At 42.2% G+C, this 18828-nt stretch overlaps 1 protein-coding gene across 7 annotated transcripts in view; it reads left to right on the top strand.

The window, feature by feature from the left end:
- MTSS1 (MTSS I-BAR domain containing 1) overlaps positions 1-18828 on the top strand; it is a 180086-nt gene that overhangs the window by 28816 nt on the left and 132442 nt on the right. For all 7 annotated transcript variants that reach the window (XM_034966573.3, XM_034966572.3, XM_034966569.3 and 4 more), the window contains exon 3: positions 2617-2690. In XM_034966573.3, the coding sequence (XP_034822464.1) occupies positions 2617-2690 (74 nt within the window). The remainder of the gene's footprint in view (positions 1-2616; positions 2691-18828) is intronic.

The raw sequence follows: 18828 nt of genomic DNA, 5'->3' as shown, positions 1-18828 counted from the left end.
TTTCCCCTACTTTTTTAAGATTCAGCCTCATTTAACTGTCTGGCAGTCTTTCAGGGTAGACCAAGAAAATTGTTATCTTCCACTTTTATCAGTGAGGATCTTGAAGCTTAAAGTAATGAACGGATCAGCTGTCTTAAACATATAAAGTAAAATTTAAAGTAATCTTAACCTGTCCTTACTGGTACAGGATACATTTTATATTATTAAACAATGTTTTGTCCCAAAGGCAGAGACCATTTCTTTATTATTTTGTTAAACTAATAGTACAGGGCTGAGAGCAATATAGGGGCCTCATGCACATAGTTTAATTTTGTGTGTTAGAGAAAGGATGAAGTTTAGATTGCAGAAGAGGCATAGAAGCCTTAGTATATTTAAGCTGAATCACTCCTCTGTGTTTCTGTTGGTTACAAGTTTGCTCTGCCCCATCAAAGAGGGCCAAGATGTCTTGTGACTACGCCGGATAGTGAAATATGACTGCCATTTAAAAGCCTCAAACTTGATCACCTGCCTAATTTTCAGTGGAGCCCTGGTGACCGTGTAATATGCAAGACACCTCTGCAGCTGGTTCATTAAATTTGGATGATTGGCATTGAGTTGGATGAGAATAAATCCAGCCATTATGTCAGATATTAATTGTAAATCAGAACAAGCTATTTATAAATCCCAAGATGTTTGATAAAGCTAATTTTTCCAGGGTTTGTGTTTGATGTCAACTCTTTAAAAAAATATGCTTCAAAGTGGTTTTGTGTACGTGTATGTCATTATTTTTAAAAATTTTGAGCAGAATATTTTCTTGCTCTACTGGAAAATAACAGGCCTCATTTTGAAGTTTGGCTCTAAGGGACTGTTGCCTAGATTTTCCCAGGAACTACTTCCAGCACCTTTCAGGAACCTTTTGTTTCAAAACTACTGTTGCTGATGTTTAAAGGCCATTCCTTTCCCTTTTTCTTTCTTTTTTCTTTTCTCTTTCTTTTTGAGAGAGGGTATTGCTCTGTCACCTAGGCTGGAGTACAGTAGTGCAGCCATGGCTCACTGCACCCTTGACCTCCTGGGCTCAAGTGGTCATCCCGTCTCAGCCTCCTGAGTAGCTGGGACTACAGGCATGCACCACTGTGCCCGGCTAATTTAAAAACAATTTTTGTGTGTGTAGAGAATGGAGTCTTAGTATGTTGCCCAGGCTGGTCTCAAACTCCTGAGCTCAAGTGATCCTCCCACCTCAGCTTTCCAAAGTGCTGGGATTACAGGATGAACCACTACAGCTGGTTTCATTTTTCTCTATTTTGAAATCTTCCCTTTCTAGTCCTTATTGTTATTCTTCTTCAGCAACTTTGCATCCTTAGGAACGCTCAGTAAAGGCTGGAGTTATGTAAGAAATACTTGAAAATTAACATTTAGTTACAAGTTTGATTGTAAAGTCCTTGAATTCTAGTTCTGGGGCTTGTTTGTGTGGAATCCATGGCCCTGGCTTGGAGTGTTGACTACGATGAATGATGCCTTAGGTCATGACTCTTGGAACCAGTAGACCACAGAGGGCTCAAGGCATCCTATGGTGTCCAAAAAAATATTAAGAACCCAGAATAATTTCTAGGACATAAATGACTATAGTACCTTCTCCCCATTCTCAGCTTGTAGGAATTTGGAAGATTCGGTTGAAATAGTGTCCTAAGGTTGAAACAGTAGTATCTCAGTTTCATTATAACTAGGATCTAGGGAGAAAAGTCACACTGCCAGGATCTTGTCTTATAGTGGGTCAAGCCCAAGCCTGTGAGTCATGAGGCTGGGATACTTGTCCCAGCTCTAGTATGAACTAGGGCTATGTTTGTGGCCTTGTATTTGTGGCCTCAGTTCTCCTATTCCTAAAATGAATTGTTTGAACTACATGATCTTTCTACCAGATTACTTCCCCCAACTGATGTGCATATATATATATTGCTTTCCTACTCCAAAATTAATTTCACCTCTACCACTTATATTTTTTAATGTTTTATTTTTCCTTTTAGGTAGAAATGCCTCTGTTTTCCTCCTGTATAAAATTTTGCCTGGTAATAGGTGTTTTTTTTTTGTTTTTTGTTTTTTTGAGGCAGAGTCTTGCTCTGTCACCTAGGCTGGAGTGCAGTGGCGCGATCTTGGCTCACTGCAACCTCTGCCTCCTGGTCTCAAGCGATTCTTCTGCCTCAGCCTCCCAAGTAGCTGGGATTATAGGTGCATACCACCACGCCTGGCTAATTTTTTGTAGACATGGGGTTTCACCATCTTGGCCAGGTTGGTCTCGAACTCTTGATCTCAAGTGATCCACCCACCTCAGCCTCCCAAAGTGCCGGGAATACAGGCGTGAGCCACCATGCCTGGCCCTGGTAATGGTTTTATACGGTCAGATGAAATGGAATGGGAAGGGCTACTAGTATTTATTGATTAGCACCGAATGAGCTGGATATTATTCGGGTGGAGTACTTGGAAAAAAGTGGGTTCAGCAAGACAATGGTTGTCCATGCTCAGTTGAGTTATTTCTGGAGGAAGGTTACATGTACTCCTTAGCAGAGGTTTTAGGCCTTGAGCTGTAATGAATTTGCTAGAGAGAGACATTCCTCATGCTTTTGTTATCTGTTTGCATTTTAGGACAACAGTAGTAGCAGCAGCTGCCTTCTTGGACGCCTTTCAGAAAGTGGCTGACATGGCCACCAACACACGTGGTAAGCAGATGGAGGCTGACTCCCAGCGTTAACTGCATTCTGCACGTGGACTCTTCCCCTTGGGTGGCTGCACAAGAAGATGCAGCTTAAGTTATCAGAGCTGAGCTGACTCGTATTTTCCCATTTTTTAAAACTCTGTGGGATTCCACATATTAGAAGTTGCAACTAGTTTTCCGGATAATAAAGCACATGTGAAGAAGAATGAAAAAGGAAGAAAATGAACCACTGTTTCTGCACGAGTTGGCTTGATGGGTTCTTTGATCACTTTAATGACGTGCTGGTTGTTGAACCTTGAGCTGTGCCTTTGGTTGCAATTTGCGTTTTCCTCCTTACGTGGGTTTTCCTTGTTTCCTCGTGGAATGGGAAGCAGTAGGGATGATTGGATAGACCATTTTTCTGAGTTTCCATAAAATGAAGAACCCTTTTAAAATAAGGATCTCATTGGGTTGTATCTATTTATGCGTCCCTCATATTTGACTGCAAACCTGTTGAGATACAGACTATGACTTATTCATGTCTGAAGCCCCAAAACGTAGTGCCTAGAACATAGGAGATGTTTAAAGTATGTTTATTAAATCAATGAAAAAAATTTAATGGCTTCAGCAAGTACTGAATCATATAAAAGTTATTCATAACATGTGAAAAGTATAAAAAGAAAATGAATACCCCCGTATGCCTGACCGTCTTTAGAAATGCAACATTATGGTCAGGCGCGGTGGGTCATGCCTGTAATCCCAGCACTTTGGGAGGCCAAGGCAAGAGATCCGAGGTGGATCACTTGAGGTCAGGAGTTTGAGACCAGCCTGGCCAACATGGCGAAACCCCATGTCTACTAAAAATACAAAAATTAGCCAGGCGTGGTGGCACGTGCCTGTAATTCCAGCTATTTGGGAGGCTGAGGCATGACAGTTGCTTGAATCCGGGAGGCAGAGGTTGCAGTGAGCCCAGATCGCGCCACTGCACTCCAGCCTGGGCAACGGTGAGTGAGACTCTGTCTCAAAAAAAAAAAAAAAAGAAAAGCAACACATGCAACATTACCAGTAACAGACAATTACCCTATTCAAAGGGAGGAGGGTGATTTCCTTTTCATTGCAATGCAGCTACTCTCTTCTGCCTCTTACTTTGCCTTGTCTTTCTGGGTCTTCTTGTTGTACTGGCAGCTATAGGCCTGTTCTTTTCATTGTCGTGGTGACATTGGAAAATTTGTGTTGTAGGGCAAGTGTTGGGGACTGCTCCCAGGCACATGAAAGTTTCTCCGAACCACCTGATGGGTACCTTCAGTGCAATGATACTCATTCATCACAGGTGCTTAATTAAGTATTTGAATGAATTTGCAGCAAGAACCCTTCTCATTCATTGAACAAACTCCTTTTATTTCAGGCACTATCATGGGACCACAAAAAGCAATATGACCCTCCTTGTCCTGGAGGGGCTTACAATTGAGTGGGGAAAATGAGAAGTATAAATAAAGAATTTCAACATAGAAATTATATGTTTGGTATGGTAATAGTTGTAGAACAAAGTGCTAGGGGAATATAGAAAAGTGAGCATTAACTCAGGGAGTGAAGGAGTTTTTCCTAGGGGAGGTAATATTTCTCCTCATTTCCAGGATGCCAACAGGGTTTTACAGCATTCCCTTGGAGAATGTGACACAGAAATTAGAAGCATGGTTTCTTCATCCAATATGTCAGCTTGGTGTGGATCTTAACCAGTATCTTTTTAAAAGTCCTTTAAAAAAATTACTCCATAGCTTATGTGTGTCTGTTATAGAAACTTGAGAAAATACAACCGTAAAGAAGAACTTAATATGCAAACCATTGCAGGGCCTATAGTATTGCATTTTATATTTTCTTCTACTTCAGCAGTATCTGGAACTGGACTTGGCAGCCATATTTTTATCTTTCTGTAATAGACATTAGTATAGGGTTTTTTTGTTTTTGTTTTGTTTTTTTTGAGACAGAATCTCGCTCTGTCTCTCAGACTGGAGTGCAATGGCGCAATCTTGGCTCACTGCAACCTCTGCCTCCCCACATTCAAGCAATTCTCCTGCCTCAGCCTCCCGTGTAGCTGGGATTACAGGCATGTGCCACCACGCCTGACTAATTTTTGTATTTTTAGTAGAGATGGGGTTTCACCATGTTAGCCAGGCTAGTCTCCAACTCCTTACCTCAGGTGATCTGCCCGCCTCAGCCTCCCATAGTGCTGGGATTACAGGCGTGAGCCACCGTGCCTGGCCCAGAATGTCTTTTTTTTTTTTTTTAAAGCTGCTCTACTGTTTTAAGGAACTTAGATATCTGGCATTGCATGTTTGAGGCTCTGTGATAATAATGTTTTTATATTTTAATGTTTAATTCTTGGATGGATCCTATAGATGGACTGGAAAGAGATTCCCAGATTGTCCATAAGTTCCTGTAGTGGGAACCTGGGATTCTGAAGATGCTGCTCCCAGAATGGTTCTTGGCGGGACACTGCAGGGCCTGGAAATTGTCATCTTTGAAGGGAAGAAAAACAGCCATTATTTGTGCAAAAAGAAACCAAAGAGCCTCACTGCAGAAGTGATGGGGGTAGAGTAGGAGTTTGGAGGTGATGTATTTCACCAAAGGCAAATAATCTCATAGTGAACAAACTCCTGCTTTGACATTTTTTTTTTCTTTTTTTTTTGAGACGGACTCTTGCTCTTGTCACCCAGGCTGGAATGCAGTGGCACAATCTCAGCTCACTGCAACCTTCCCCTCTAGGGTTCAAGTGATTCTCCTGCCTCAGCCTCCCAAGTAGCTGGGATTACAGGCGCCCACCATCACGCCCAGCTAATTTTAGTAGAGACAGGGTTTCGTCATGTTGGCCAGACTGGTCTCGAACTCCTGACCTCATGATCTACCTGCCTCGGCCTTCCAAAGTACTGGGATTACAGGCGTGAGCCATCGCATCTGGCTGCTTTGACGTATTTTTAGACCATGGGATTTCAGATCATTTTTAGTGATGCCAGGATACTTTCTGTTTAAAATCCATATGTGCTACTATTTTCATTGAATGTGGGAGTGTGAGAACTCTCAAATAACCTAAAAGTATATGGGTGATAGAAAGAAGGTATATTTTACAGAGATAAGAGAAACTCGAATGTCCTTCTTAGTAAGTGTCAGAAGTGACTTTTATTAATTTTTACTTAAAAATTTAAAAAATAGGACATGCTCTTTAGTTTAAAAAATTGAAATAAGTAGGCTGGGCGCGGTGGCTCACACCTGTAATCCCAGCATTTGGGAGGCCGAGGCGGGTGGATTACCTGAGATCAGAAGTTCAAGACTACCCTGACCAACATGTTGAAATCCTGTCTCTACTAAAAGTATAAAAATTAGCCAGGCATAGGAGTGGGCACCTGTAATCCCAGCTACTTGGGAGGCTGAGGCAGGAGTATCGCTTGAACTCGGGAGGTGGAGGTTGCAGTGAGCTGAGATTGCGCCACTGCACTCCAGCCTGGGCGACAGAGCAAGACTCTGTGTCCAAAAAAAAAAATTGAAATAAATATATAAACTAAAATTTATCCTCCCCACTTCCCCGCCCCTCCCGGGAATTGGGTTTAGTGTCATTTACAGATGTTTTTGCATATATAAACAAACATGCTGGGAGGAAAAAAAAAAAAACACTAGTTTTCCACAATATGTGGAATGACACATGGAATAAAATATACCTGTGTGACCTTTTTCAGAAGGTAGCCCCTAAGAAACATTGTTCTGTGCTTTTTACTGCATAGTATATTATAGTTATCTTTCCAGTACCTATAAGTCCACCTTATTCTTTCTAGCGGCCAAATGGAATTTCTGAATGTAGCACTGTCTGAATATAGCACAACTGAGTCATTATTCTCTTGATAGATATTTAGGTTATCTCCAGGTATTTGCTACTACAAGCTCTGCTGCAATTAATGCCCATGTATATATCCTTTTGGAGTCCTACAAGTGATCTATTTTTAATGATGTATGGATCACCAAGGAAGTGATAATCTGTAAAAAGTGCTTCAAGCTGTTTTGGTCAGCAGCAAATAGATTTGGGCTTAGGGTTGGTGTAGGCCGTGACTCTAACAGAGTTTGTGGTTTGATATCTACCTTCTCCAGAAAGAATATCCTTGGTTACTCCCTTGCTTACAGCCTTTACATGTATTTTTTTTTTTTTAGTCCCTCGTGATGGAAGTGGTAGGAGGGAATTGCAGTTATTATTAAGTGCATCTCTTCTGGGCAAGTGCCCAGCATTTCAAGCTAGCAGGTCGCTCTGGTTTCCAAAATATTAGCATCTCATATTGTTTCCAAAAGGGAACAGCTCTGAGTGGTCTTTGTCCTTTATAGGAAATCTTTTGCACTAGCTATTAATAAAATTTACTTAGGAAAAACTTTGAATACTAGTCACTATAAGAGCAAAATCAATCTAGTTGTTATGTACCTATTGTTAAACAGAATGTGGAAATATGTTAGAACTTAATTGCTTTCATTTTTTTTTAAATGAAAGTGTATAAGTGGATATTATAATGTGTATATTTGGGTTAATAATTAAACTATAATGGAATTTCAGTTTATTAGCACTAGGCGCAGTTCCATATTTTGTTGATTTTAGACTCTGGATGAATATACAATTTGTTTTAAATATGAAAGTACCATTTTCTGTATTATTGAACACAAAGAATTGGTTTCTAGGTATCTGGTAGACTTGGAACCCGAGGCTTTGTGGAGCAGGGTCTCTGCTTCCTTCACATCCATAATGGACCAGCACGTGGCTATTACAGGAGCTGAGAAATATTTGAACTGAGTGGCATGCATTTGTCTGGGCTACTTAAAAAAATAAGAAAAGGAAAATTAAGGAAATTAAGAAAAAGATGATAAGTACCTACCACACAGGCTGTGGTGAGAACAAAAAGACTTAATACACATAAACCACTCAGAACAGAGCCCAGCCCATGGTACACATTCAATAAAGCCTAGCTATCCTGATTTTCAGTCTTAAAATCATGCCTACTTTTTAGGGTAACAAATTTAAGATTCTGGACATTAAAGATGATCTAGTCTGCCTGGGATCCATTTCCTTCCTTCTGAGAATCTGAAATGCCTTCCTCAGGCATTGGATGTATTATCATCTAAACTTCCCTGAGATGGTTGTTCAAAACCATAAAAGTAATTACAGAGGCAGATGAAAATGAGAGTCACACAACACTGCTCTTCAAAGGCCCTTGCTGACACAAGCAGATGGCACAGTGGCCGGGATGGGCCAGTGCTGACTAAGAGGGAGTGTGTCGTCCGCTCCGTACTCCGCGCAAGTCCCTGATGTGTAAGGGCACAGGCTTACAGGCGTACGAATTTTATTCCCCATTTTGATCCCATTTTGATCCTGAATGCATTAAAAAAAGTCTGTGTAGCACAAAAAATAAGCTATGTTGTTGAAATAACAAAAGTCTATATGCGGTAGTTAGAATAACAACTAGCTTGGGATCTGGGATGCGTAGGTTTGACTTCGTGCCTTTGCAGCTATGTGACCTTGAGTAAATATTTCCCTTCTCTGGGCTTCCATTTTCCCACCTATAAAGGGCCTAGGAGCCTAGATGATCACAAGTAATTTTTTTTTGGCTCTAATATTCTATGATTTAAAATCTTGCCTTGGTTCTCATTAACTATGAATGAAGTTGGACAGTGTAAATTTCCTTTTCTATATTATCTTTAGAGCTTCCAATTTTTGCTCTGAGTACAAAGGAAGTGGAGGAAGCAAGATTAAGCCAAAGATAATGGAGAGAGAAGGTTAGAAGAGAAAAGGGAAAATTACAGATGGGCATTTGGGTTGAGGCCCCCTCTCAGACTTGGAGTGTGTGTAGGAGGAAGGCAGGTGGACGCCGGACCTTCTAGGACAGGCATCGAAGGCTGGTCCATCAGACGTGCGCTTTAATCAGTGAGTCTGGATCGCCGAGGTTGGTGAAGCATGTTGGTGAAGAAAATTGCTGATGGCTTAGTTCTTACAAATGTGTTACACGTTTGCAGTACAGATTTTGGTAAATGCCATGGTCTCCAGAACTGGCATTAGGCATCACAGTCACTCAAGAAGTTCACTTTAAGGGACAGATTTCAAGGCCCTGCCACTCCCATGGAATCAGAATAACTGGGTGAGACCCAGGAATCTCCAATTCTGAAAAGCTTTCCAGGAGATGTTGCTCTCCATTGAGGTATGTTTGTGCTGTCCCGTAAAGCCTCTTGCCATCTTGCCATAACCCACCTGTCCGATGACATCTCCCCGCCCATGGCCGGCAGCTGCACCCACAAAGAACTGCTCACTGTTTTCTGAAACCCTTAAAACCCTTGATCCCTATCTGCTGGCACATGTGCATTCCAGGCCCAGAATGTTCTTTCCAGCCCTCCCCTTCTTCACCCTGTTTGTATGCTTGAGGATCTGCTGCTTGTCTCCCAGGGGTTTAAGAGCTGTATCACTTGTGAGACCTTTGTCTTCCCTCAGGAAGTAAACTGGGTCCTTGCTCAGGGCCTCGGGGGACATGCTGGGGTCAGAGGATTCCCCTAGCTGTGCTGTCACTATCTTCCCCACCAGATTGCAGACACCTCTGACAGGACCTGCTCCTTCCTGAGGAACTCACTTTCCCAGATGCTGAGTATCTGGCCTTCAGCAGGGTGCAGACCCATCTGCTGAATGAACGACTGCGTGCAAACAGTAGCTTCCACTTTTATGCAGCCCTCATGGATCCTGGTGGGAAGCCCGTCAGTTCTCGAGCAAGGGGCTGTTGGAATGGGGTCTTGGCAGGATTCCTCCCTGGAGTTCAGAATTTGAATCTTGGTGACCCCTCCCTGAGGTCAAGTCTCTGGTGCAAAGGACAACTGGGTAGAAGGCACTCACCCTGCTTCATGGATGGAGTGGAGGAGGGGAGGGAATCTTTCCTCTGAGGGGAGAAGGTGCTGGGTTGTTTGGGTTCCCAGCTGGGTTGTTTCCTGGCTCCAGCCAGACTGCTCTTGTTTGCTCCTGAGTTTTATTTTAACCAGATTGTTTAATTGAGACTTCACTAGCCTTTAACTTCTGGATTGCCTTTGGTGTTCAAGCCCAGAACTCTTTTGTGTAATTAGAGTCTTACTATTTCTACCTAGCAAACTTTTTTTTTTCTTTTTAAAAAGATTGATGCATCCACATGTTATGGGGGCACATATGATACTTTGATAAATTGATATAATGTGTAAAGTTCGAATCATTTGAGAGGCCGAGGTGGGTGGATCACTTGATGTCAGGAGTTTGAGACCAGCCTGGTCAACATGGCGAGATCCTGGCTCTACTAAAAATACAAAAAAATTAGCTGAGCTTGGTGGCGGGCCTCTAATTCCAGCTACTCGGGAGGCTGAGGCATGACAATCACTTGAACTCAGGAGGCGGAGGTTGCAATGAGCCAAGATCATGCCACTGCACTCCAGCCTGGGTAATGGAGTGAGACTCTGTCTCAAAAAAAAAAAAAAAAAAAAAAAATCAGGGTAATTGGGATATCTATCACCTGAAATATTTGTCTTCTTATTACTACTTACCAAACTCTTTAGCCTCAAACTGAAAACAATTTTTTTTTCAAATTAAAAACGTCATATAAAAGGCCCTTCTTTTAGGTCTGGAACTGAAAATTCTTTGAATATTACCATAAAGGAGTGTAGTCAAATTTCTTCATTTGATTAAAAATAAAGAGGTATATCAGCCGGATGCGGTGGCTCACGCCTGTAATCCCAGTGCTTTGGGAGGCAGGGGCCGGTGGATCACTTGAGGTCAGCAGTTCGAGACCAGCCTGGCCAATATGGTGAAACCCCATCTCTACTAAAAATACAAAAATTAGCTGGGTGTGGTGGCGGGCATCTGTAGTCCCAGTTACTTGGGAGGCTGAGGCAGGAGAATCACTTGAACCTGGGAGGCGGAGGTTGCAGTGAACCAAGATCGTACCATTGTACTCCAGCCTGGGCAACAGAGCAAGACTTGGTCTCAAAAAAAAATAAAAAACTCTTGAAACCATCTAAACTGTATATATGTACATGTGTTTGTGTACATGTATGTATGTATGTGTATCCATATACTTTTTATATTGAGCACTTTTTATAATCTCAATCTTACATAAAGTACAAATAAAATCTATAAATGATTGCTATTTATAATAATAGGCAACATAGCTAAAAACTGTGGTTATTATGTAAGCATAGCTTCAAGATAAATTTTCCAGCTCCTAAGTCCTCCTATACACAGATTTTAGAGCTGCCATTGCCCTAATGGGAGGTGATGTAAAAAGTATTGTTTTAAATGGGTTTGTAAGTGTACAGTCTGCTTTTGGTCTCATCATTTTGGTGTTTTTCCACTTCAATTTGTCTTGCGTCATTTTAATTTGTTAGCACAATGTATTTAGTCATATACGTCTGCTATGAATAAAACATCTTTTTAAAAATGGCCCGGGCATGTGAAGTTTGTCTTACGATTCTCCATTTTTTTTAAAGCTGTCATTGTTTGGGGTGTGCTTTCTATGAAACTTCAGACTTTGTGTTGAGCCCAGGACAGTAGGGTGTCATGCATTTTTAGCATTTTTACAACTCATACTATACATAAGAACTAGAAATAACAAACGAATCTGTATATTTTTAAAGAGTGTTTTTATTTTATAAATTTAAAAAAATACCTTGTTTTTGATGTTTTTCAGTTGATGGAGTTATGGTTGCTTATGTGTTTGATTATTTTGATGGGCAAGTACGTATATTTAGGAGATTTGTAACCATGAGCCTAGCATTACTGCTGATAAAACGAATCCCTCCTTTCTAATCCCATTGCTCTTTTCTTGATGTAAAAACTGATGCCTGATGACAGCACTGTTCCCCATTTGACAAGTGGCCTTTTATTATTGATCTTTGGTTGGGTAGCAACAGTTGCCAGAGAGAATTGTTCATTGTGGTCAACCAGTGCTCCTGCCTCAGTCGTGTTTTGCTTTTAACCGTGTCTTCCTGGAATGACACTTGAAAGGGCAGTCATCATGTGTTAGCCCCAATGAACTCACCGGAATCCCACATTTACCAAAACATATCCTGGATCCTCAGGGCAGGATGTCACCAGAATTCTATAATCCTCCAGCAGGGATAGTGAGGGATATCAGAATTCCACACCCAAGCATGTGTGTCTGTCCTGCTCAGGATTGTCTTACCCCTAACAGAGAGAAATTCTTGCTCCATTCAATGGGGTTTCCCCATTAGGCTTTAGTGTATTTCCCCAGATGATACTTGAATTACATCTGAATGTGTGTGTGCTGTTCCCTGTCTAACCTCGGCAGCCTTCATCAATGCCGGTGAATTATGCGGTGGTGGTGGCGGCGGCGGGAACAGCAGCAGTGGGGAGGAAGGTCCAAGCTTGGAGAGGATGTGTGTTTTTATGGGTGACTGAGTTGATTTGTGTGCAGCGTGGTTATTTGTGTTGTTAGGCAGTTTACATAATAAAGTGGTTTACTCAGCAGTTCCCCACTTCCAGCTAACAGAGCCACCGTGCATTTTGTATACAAGCACTGACAATTCTCCCCTCTTCTCCTCCCCCACCTCTTTCCATCCTAGTTCTTGCCTTTGCTTCCCATAGATTGGCTTTTTGTTTTGGCTTAATAACTAATACCCCACCCCATCCCCACTGCCACACACACACACCTTGTAGTCACTTTTGGTAAAATATTAACATTCATGAAAGAATGCAGTTATTTTAGTTCATGCAGATGAAGCAAAGAATTTTTTTTTTTTTTTTGAGATGGAGTTTCACTCTCGTTGCCCAGGCTGGAGTGCAATGGTGCGATCTTGGCTCACTGGAACCTCCATCTCCCGGGTTCAAGCGACTGTCCTGCCTCATCCTCCCGAGTAGCTAGGATTACAGGCATGCGCCACCATGCCCAGCTAATTTTTGTATTTTTAGTAGAGATGGGGTTTCTCCATGTTGGTCAGGCTGGTCTCAAACTCCCGACCTCAGGTGATCCGCCTGCCTCAGCCTCCCAAAGTGCTGGGATTACAGGTGTGAGCCACCACGCCCAGCCAAGAATTTTTTTTTTTTTTAATGTTCTCTTGTGAAGAATCATTTGCCATAGAGCTATGAACTTGGTTTGGTCTGCTCTGCCCATCTTAGATAAAAATAACCATCTGGAATGTAAATGTGAACTTGAAGATACTTGAAGTTGTCGAACTAGTATTTTTCTAGGACGGGTCTGTTTGGTCAGACCACATAGATGCCTCCTCTGTGCTCCCTTTGAAAAAGTATCAGCTAGAAAACATGCACAAAATGTGAAAGCTAGTTGGAACTAAAATTTTCACTTTAACCTGCGCTTGTGTCCTCTGCTGTAGGAAAAGTGCTGTTACCGGAAAATAACTCAAGGAATAGTTATAGAATACTAAAAAGGTCTTCTGTCACTGAGAATTTGGCAGTGAATTCTTCTGACTCATTTTAAAGAAATTAGATTTGTATACACTACTTCAAGAAAGCTTAAAGTGAGAACTACTTGGAAGTTTTTTTTTTTTAAAGGAACTATCTGGTCTTTCATTTTTGAGAAGATACAGGATTTTTTTTTTCTTCTGCTCACCTAGTATCTAGTGCAACCTTTTCATTTTTACTGGAGACACTGAATCTCAGTGAAGTCACTTGTCCGAGGTCACACAGCTAGGAAGGAGAGTGGGGATTCTAGCGTTGGGTTTTCTATTGCGTGATTTCCCTTAAAAACCACTTAAGCAGTTGTTGGCTCTGTCTTCTTGGTTTCATGGTGAGGGAGTTCAAGGAGGACATGGCATAGGTTGTGAAAAAAATCTCTGCTCTGTCTCTCAGCCGGTGATTGTTTACAGACATTTTGGTTTGCTTGTTTGTTAATAAGAAACCCGTGGTCATCTGGTTTCCAAAGCAGCTCTCTGCTTCCATTCTGGTTCTTCCTTTTTCTGCAGAAGATATTTTTGTTTTCTTTTAGCTCTTTGGAAGGGGGGAGGCTATTTTTGCTTACATTTTAATCATTTGTTTCATTTGACATAAGCTTCTTAACTGTAAGAATAATGAGGCTTCAATTCATTTACATTGCCTTCAATTCATCTACATGCACACATACACACGTACACACACATACACATATACACATACACACAACATACACGTACACACATACAACACACAACACACATACACACAGACGTACACATGTACACACATACACTTACGTTCACAACATATACGTACACACATATATACACACACACGTACACACACATACGCACAACATACACAACATACACATACACACATATATACACACAACATACACATATGCACATACATACACACACGCACACGTACGCACATACACACAAATACACGTTTTTTGATTCCCAAATGTTTACAATTGCCATGGAACTCTTATTTCTAGTAAAAGACACTGCTGTGGTTATCTGCAGCATTTCCTGCTGTGTGTGCTAGGGCCCAGGGACCTCGGTTACCATGGAAACTAATATCCAGCCGCCCGGGTGGTACTTCCCTTTAGAGCCGCATTTGAGCGCATTTCACAGTTCAATACAATGCTGCTTCTTCCTGCCTTTAAAATCAGGAAAGGGGGCAAAGCTGATTGATTACAAGTAAAATGAAAAAATACTGTTTCTGCTAAGACAGAAAGGGACCTTTAATATGCGCCCTTTTAATGTGATTGTCAGAAGTAGGACGGTGCACAGTTTCTCAAAGATGGCCAAAGGATCTGATAAAATACAAAAGAATTGTGGAGGCGATAGTAAACATTCTTCTTCCTGTGCTGCTGATCCACAGGCTTCTCTTTGAGAATGACTGGCCTGCAAGGCTGACAAGGGTGTTTACCCGCTGACTCTGGTGGAGTCCATTTGGTTCACCAGAAGGGCTTGAGGGCAGACAAAAGACCTTGAGCTCTCTGCGTGTGCCAGTCATCCTGTGTTTCCTGACCCCTGTCTCTCTCAGAACCCACTCACAGAACCAGATCCGAGAGCCTGGGAGAGCTTGCCCGGATTTCAGCCCTTGATTTGCCACTTAAGCACGTGATTGCCATCTGTGCTTGCTTAAAGGGGATGCTGATTAGGAGAGTGATACTTCATTTGGATAATACGATTTAAGCCCAAGTGCAAGAGGTGTTGCTTGTGCTGGAACTGCAGGAAATATGAGCCATGTAAACGCACCACCCAACCTCCTGCAGTGGTCCAGGTGGTCCTACCGGTCACTGACTACAGTATGTCTGTGTGGGAGATGACAGTGATCCCAAGCCCTGGTTTCCATGCAGGCATATGGACTCCTGCTTAATGAGATTGAAGGATAGTAATTGCCTCCACCCTTATTTAGATGATGCCCATCGCTCTGGCGTTTGTGTTTTCAAATGTTTTGGAAAAAGCGAGTGCCGGGAGAGTGTGCTATTTAGTGAGCTCAGTCCAGCCTCGGTCTTGAGCATTGACTGTGGGTCCTCTGCTGTTGGGGTTCTCGACTCGCCCACCAGCTGCCTTATCTCAGGTTGAGAAAGGTAGTGGGAACCCCATTTTGCAAATGGGGAAACTCTTGGTGACTTGAAGTCACCTGGTTAAAATGGCACACAACTTTGAATCTGCCTGCCATTTTAACCAAGTGTGCCAGACATAAGTTTCTGGAGTGTGTATCTCGTCTATGTGACACTCCAGTACCAGGTTCTTCCCACCTCACGGATCAGTTTATGGAAACACCTCAGAATTGAGACCAGGGCTTCTCAATCTGTGATTTGGGGCTGGATAAATATTAGTTGTGAGGGGCGTGCTGTGCATCGTAGGTTGGTTAGCAGCGTTCTCGGCCTCTACACCCTCTCAGTTGTGAAAACCAAAAATGTGTATTGAGATCAGCCCTGGTTGAGAACCACCAAGCTAGACCTCTTTGGGTTTTGTTGGGCAGTTTAATGGAACTATGGCTATGCCTTTTTTGAGGCAGTTGTAGCTAGCTTGGTTCATTGAAGCTAGGTTCGAAATCATTCATAACTAAGTTACGATGTTAGGAATTCGACAGTCCATGCATTGTTTCATCTGAAAAACAACTACTCTGCCAAGTTGCACGTATACAACTCTGTAAAGAGTCCACATCTTACTAAAAAAAGACTGCTTCCTTTTTACCAAAGGGTCATTTCCCAGAGTGAAAATATGCAAGTTTTTTTTTTTTTCAGAAGATTAAGTCAAATGAGAATAGGAATGGGGTGAACAGAGCGCTTGAGTTCCCGTTCATGTTGCGCTGCCTGCGTGATGGAGAGAGGGCTCAGGGAGGCGGAGCCAGAACGGGAGGCGGCTGCAGGCCCCCTCTGCCTGCTCACAGCTGTGTGGCCCTCGGTGGGTCAGTACAGCTAGACACACCTGAGTTTTGTTGTCTGTGAGATGACAGTTAGGTCTGCCATACCTGCCTGTCAGGGTGACGGTGGAAGTCAAATGAGGTCATAGTTGTGAAAGCATTTTATAAATTGTAAACCCAGGCAGCTGTAATGAGAGGTCGTGGTGCTCCTGTGACTTGGGACTTCGGGGGTCCCTGGCCACCTTCTGACTGCTGGCTCCTTGGTCACTTAGAGACATGGTGCTCACTTGCGTTCCGCCTTCACCCCGCGTGGCCTGTCCCCTCCCACTTGTCTGTCTCCAACTTCTGCCGCTGTTTGGGATCCATTTCAGTCCTTGTTTTCTCCTGAATGTCTTCTTCTGGCATTTTAAAAGTATTTTTTATAATTATTATTTTAAACAAATATTTTAAGTATGATGTATAATTATAATGTTCACCCCATTATTGTATGTTTTGTGATTAGATTTGGGGGATGAATGGTGTCTTGAATGAATGTGGGGTTTTTGGCTGTCTCCCCAGTACATGCCCCAGGTGTGTTGAATATGTCATTCTCTCCTGCATCACACACACTCGGAATGCCCTCTCCCTTCCCTCACCTGCAGACTCTGACTTACCTTCCAAGGTTATCTCAGGCGGTCTCTCCTCCAGGACACCTTTCCTCCTTGAGGGGCTTAGGATCCCCGCTGAGAGCTCTGCCCAGAATCTGGGCTTCGCTGTCGTAGCACTGTACTGTACGTTACCTGTTCCCTGGTCTGGAGATTCTCCCACCTTGGCCTCCCAAAGTGCTGGGATTACAGGCATGGGTCACTGCATCCAGGCTCCTTTCTTTTATTTTTTTCTCATTGAGGTGAAATTCATATAACATAAAACTAATCATTTTTAAGTAAACAGTTTAGTGACAGTTTGGACATTTTTGCAATGCTGTGTGACACCACCTCATCTAATTCCAAAACATTTTCATTACCATGAAAGAAAGCCCTGTACCGGGATGATGAAAAGGTTCTGGAGATGGAGGTGGTGATGGTTACATTAACAATGTGAATATACTTAATGTCACAGGATTGTATATTTAGAAACGGTTAATTAAAATAGTGAATTTCTTGTTTTATATTTATTTATTTATTTATCATGAGAAAAACACACAAAAATCCCATACTCATTAAGCAGTTACTCCCTGTCCCCACCCTTCCCAGCCTCTGGCAGTGTTTTGTGTTTTATCATTATAGCCTCAGCCCCTAACATAGTAGGGGCCAAATAAATCTTCTTTGAATGAATGGAATGAGTTTCTACTTGAACACACATTTGTTTATCTATCTAATGGCTATGTGACAAGCAAAGTTATCTTTAAGAACATTTCTTTGAAATGTTTCACTAGCGTTTATTCAAGGGGTTTTCTACTTATCTACCAGCATCTCCATAGACATACCTCTTAAACCAAACCTAACTTTGTAGCTTATCTGCCCCCGCTTCATTATCTTTAGTTGACATTTGGGGCCAGTGATGGAACCCGGTGGTATCTGTCTGGCACACTCACAAACAAAGTGTTATTAAATCTCTCAAATACATGTAGCAGGTCAAATATATGCCTTTTCTTATGATGTTGAAGTTTTCAATTACTGCTGCTTTTATGAGGGAGAAGGAAAATCTACCCATCCTTTTAGAAATGAATGTTACTAATCTCATTGCTTCCTTGAAACATGGCCGCCTTGTCGTTCGTTCTTTTCTTTATGCTTGCAACTCACAAAATCTTGTTCTTTTCTGTTGCTCTATAATTTATAAAACCGTGTTGCAGTTGGCTTGGATAGAATTTACTTAGGCATAGTTGAGCCTTTAGATTTTCCTTCTGGCATGGACAAAAGCGTCATTAATTATGAATATGAATTCCTTTGCAAAATGACAAGATTGAACATTTCCTCATGCCAGTAACCCAGCTGTCTCATTCTGATGTGCAACAAAGACTTTTTAGAGATTGTTTTTAATGGCTGTGGTATCAGACACTAAAAAATAAGAAGCTAAAAGGAATGCAAAGTAGCTTACAGTTCATTCGTCTAGAAAAAAAGAAATAAAGAAAGGTTTTTGCTATCCTGTGGCTGTCTTTACTCTGATTGTACATTTGCAATCTCCAAGTTTTGGCCGTGGCTGCAAACCAAATGGTTGTGCTGCTCTGCTGTTGTCAGATACAAGATTCTATTTGTTCAGATGATCAGTATTTGAGAATCCTATGGCCCAGGTCACTTTTTCGGTCTCCTTGGTTTGATAATGGAAATGGGAGTGGTGTCAGAGCCCCCACCGCATGTGGGTACCGGCTTGTTATGGCCTCACCACCATCCACTTGGTAACTTCTCTTATTGACACTGGAAGAGGCTGCAACTGGGCTCCGATTCCAGAGCCTGGAGGCTTTTAACTGCTGTATTATGGGGTCTTGGTCCTGAGTGTGTCTGCTCAGCCATTGGTTGACCATCTCAGTAAGATGGTTTCTGATGTTTCCACCCGCCCTGTGTCTTGACAGATTTGCAGCCAGATTCAGATATGGCCGTGGGCTCCTTCGTGTTGGAAAGGTTGTGTAGTTCCACTCCGTCTGTCTGGATGCTTCCTAGGGCGTGTCCCACCTCTGGCCTCCAGTTGAGGTTTTCTAGTCTGGAGAGAGACCTGTGTTTCTGAGTTCCTTTCCAGGGTGTCAGAGAAGCTGGCACTCTTGGAAATTCCCTACTAGGTTTGGATCCTTGCATGTACATATATCTGTGTATGTGTGTACATATCTATATGTGTATATACGTATATATCTATATATACATAAAGCTAG

The sequence above is a fragment of the Pan paniscus genome, chromosome 7, assembly GCF_029289425.2.
Source record: "Pan paniscus chromosome 7, NHGRI_mPanPan1-v2.0_pri, whole genome shotgun sequence".
In the NCBI taxonomy this organism is placed as follows: domain Eukaryota; kingdom Metazoa; phylum Chordata; class Mammalia; order Primates; family Hominidae; genus Pan; species Pan paniscus.
This window is presented reverse-complemented; position numbering and strand designations above follow the sequence as displayed.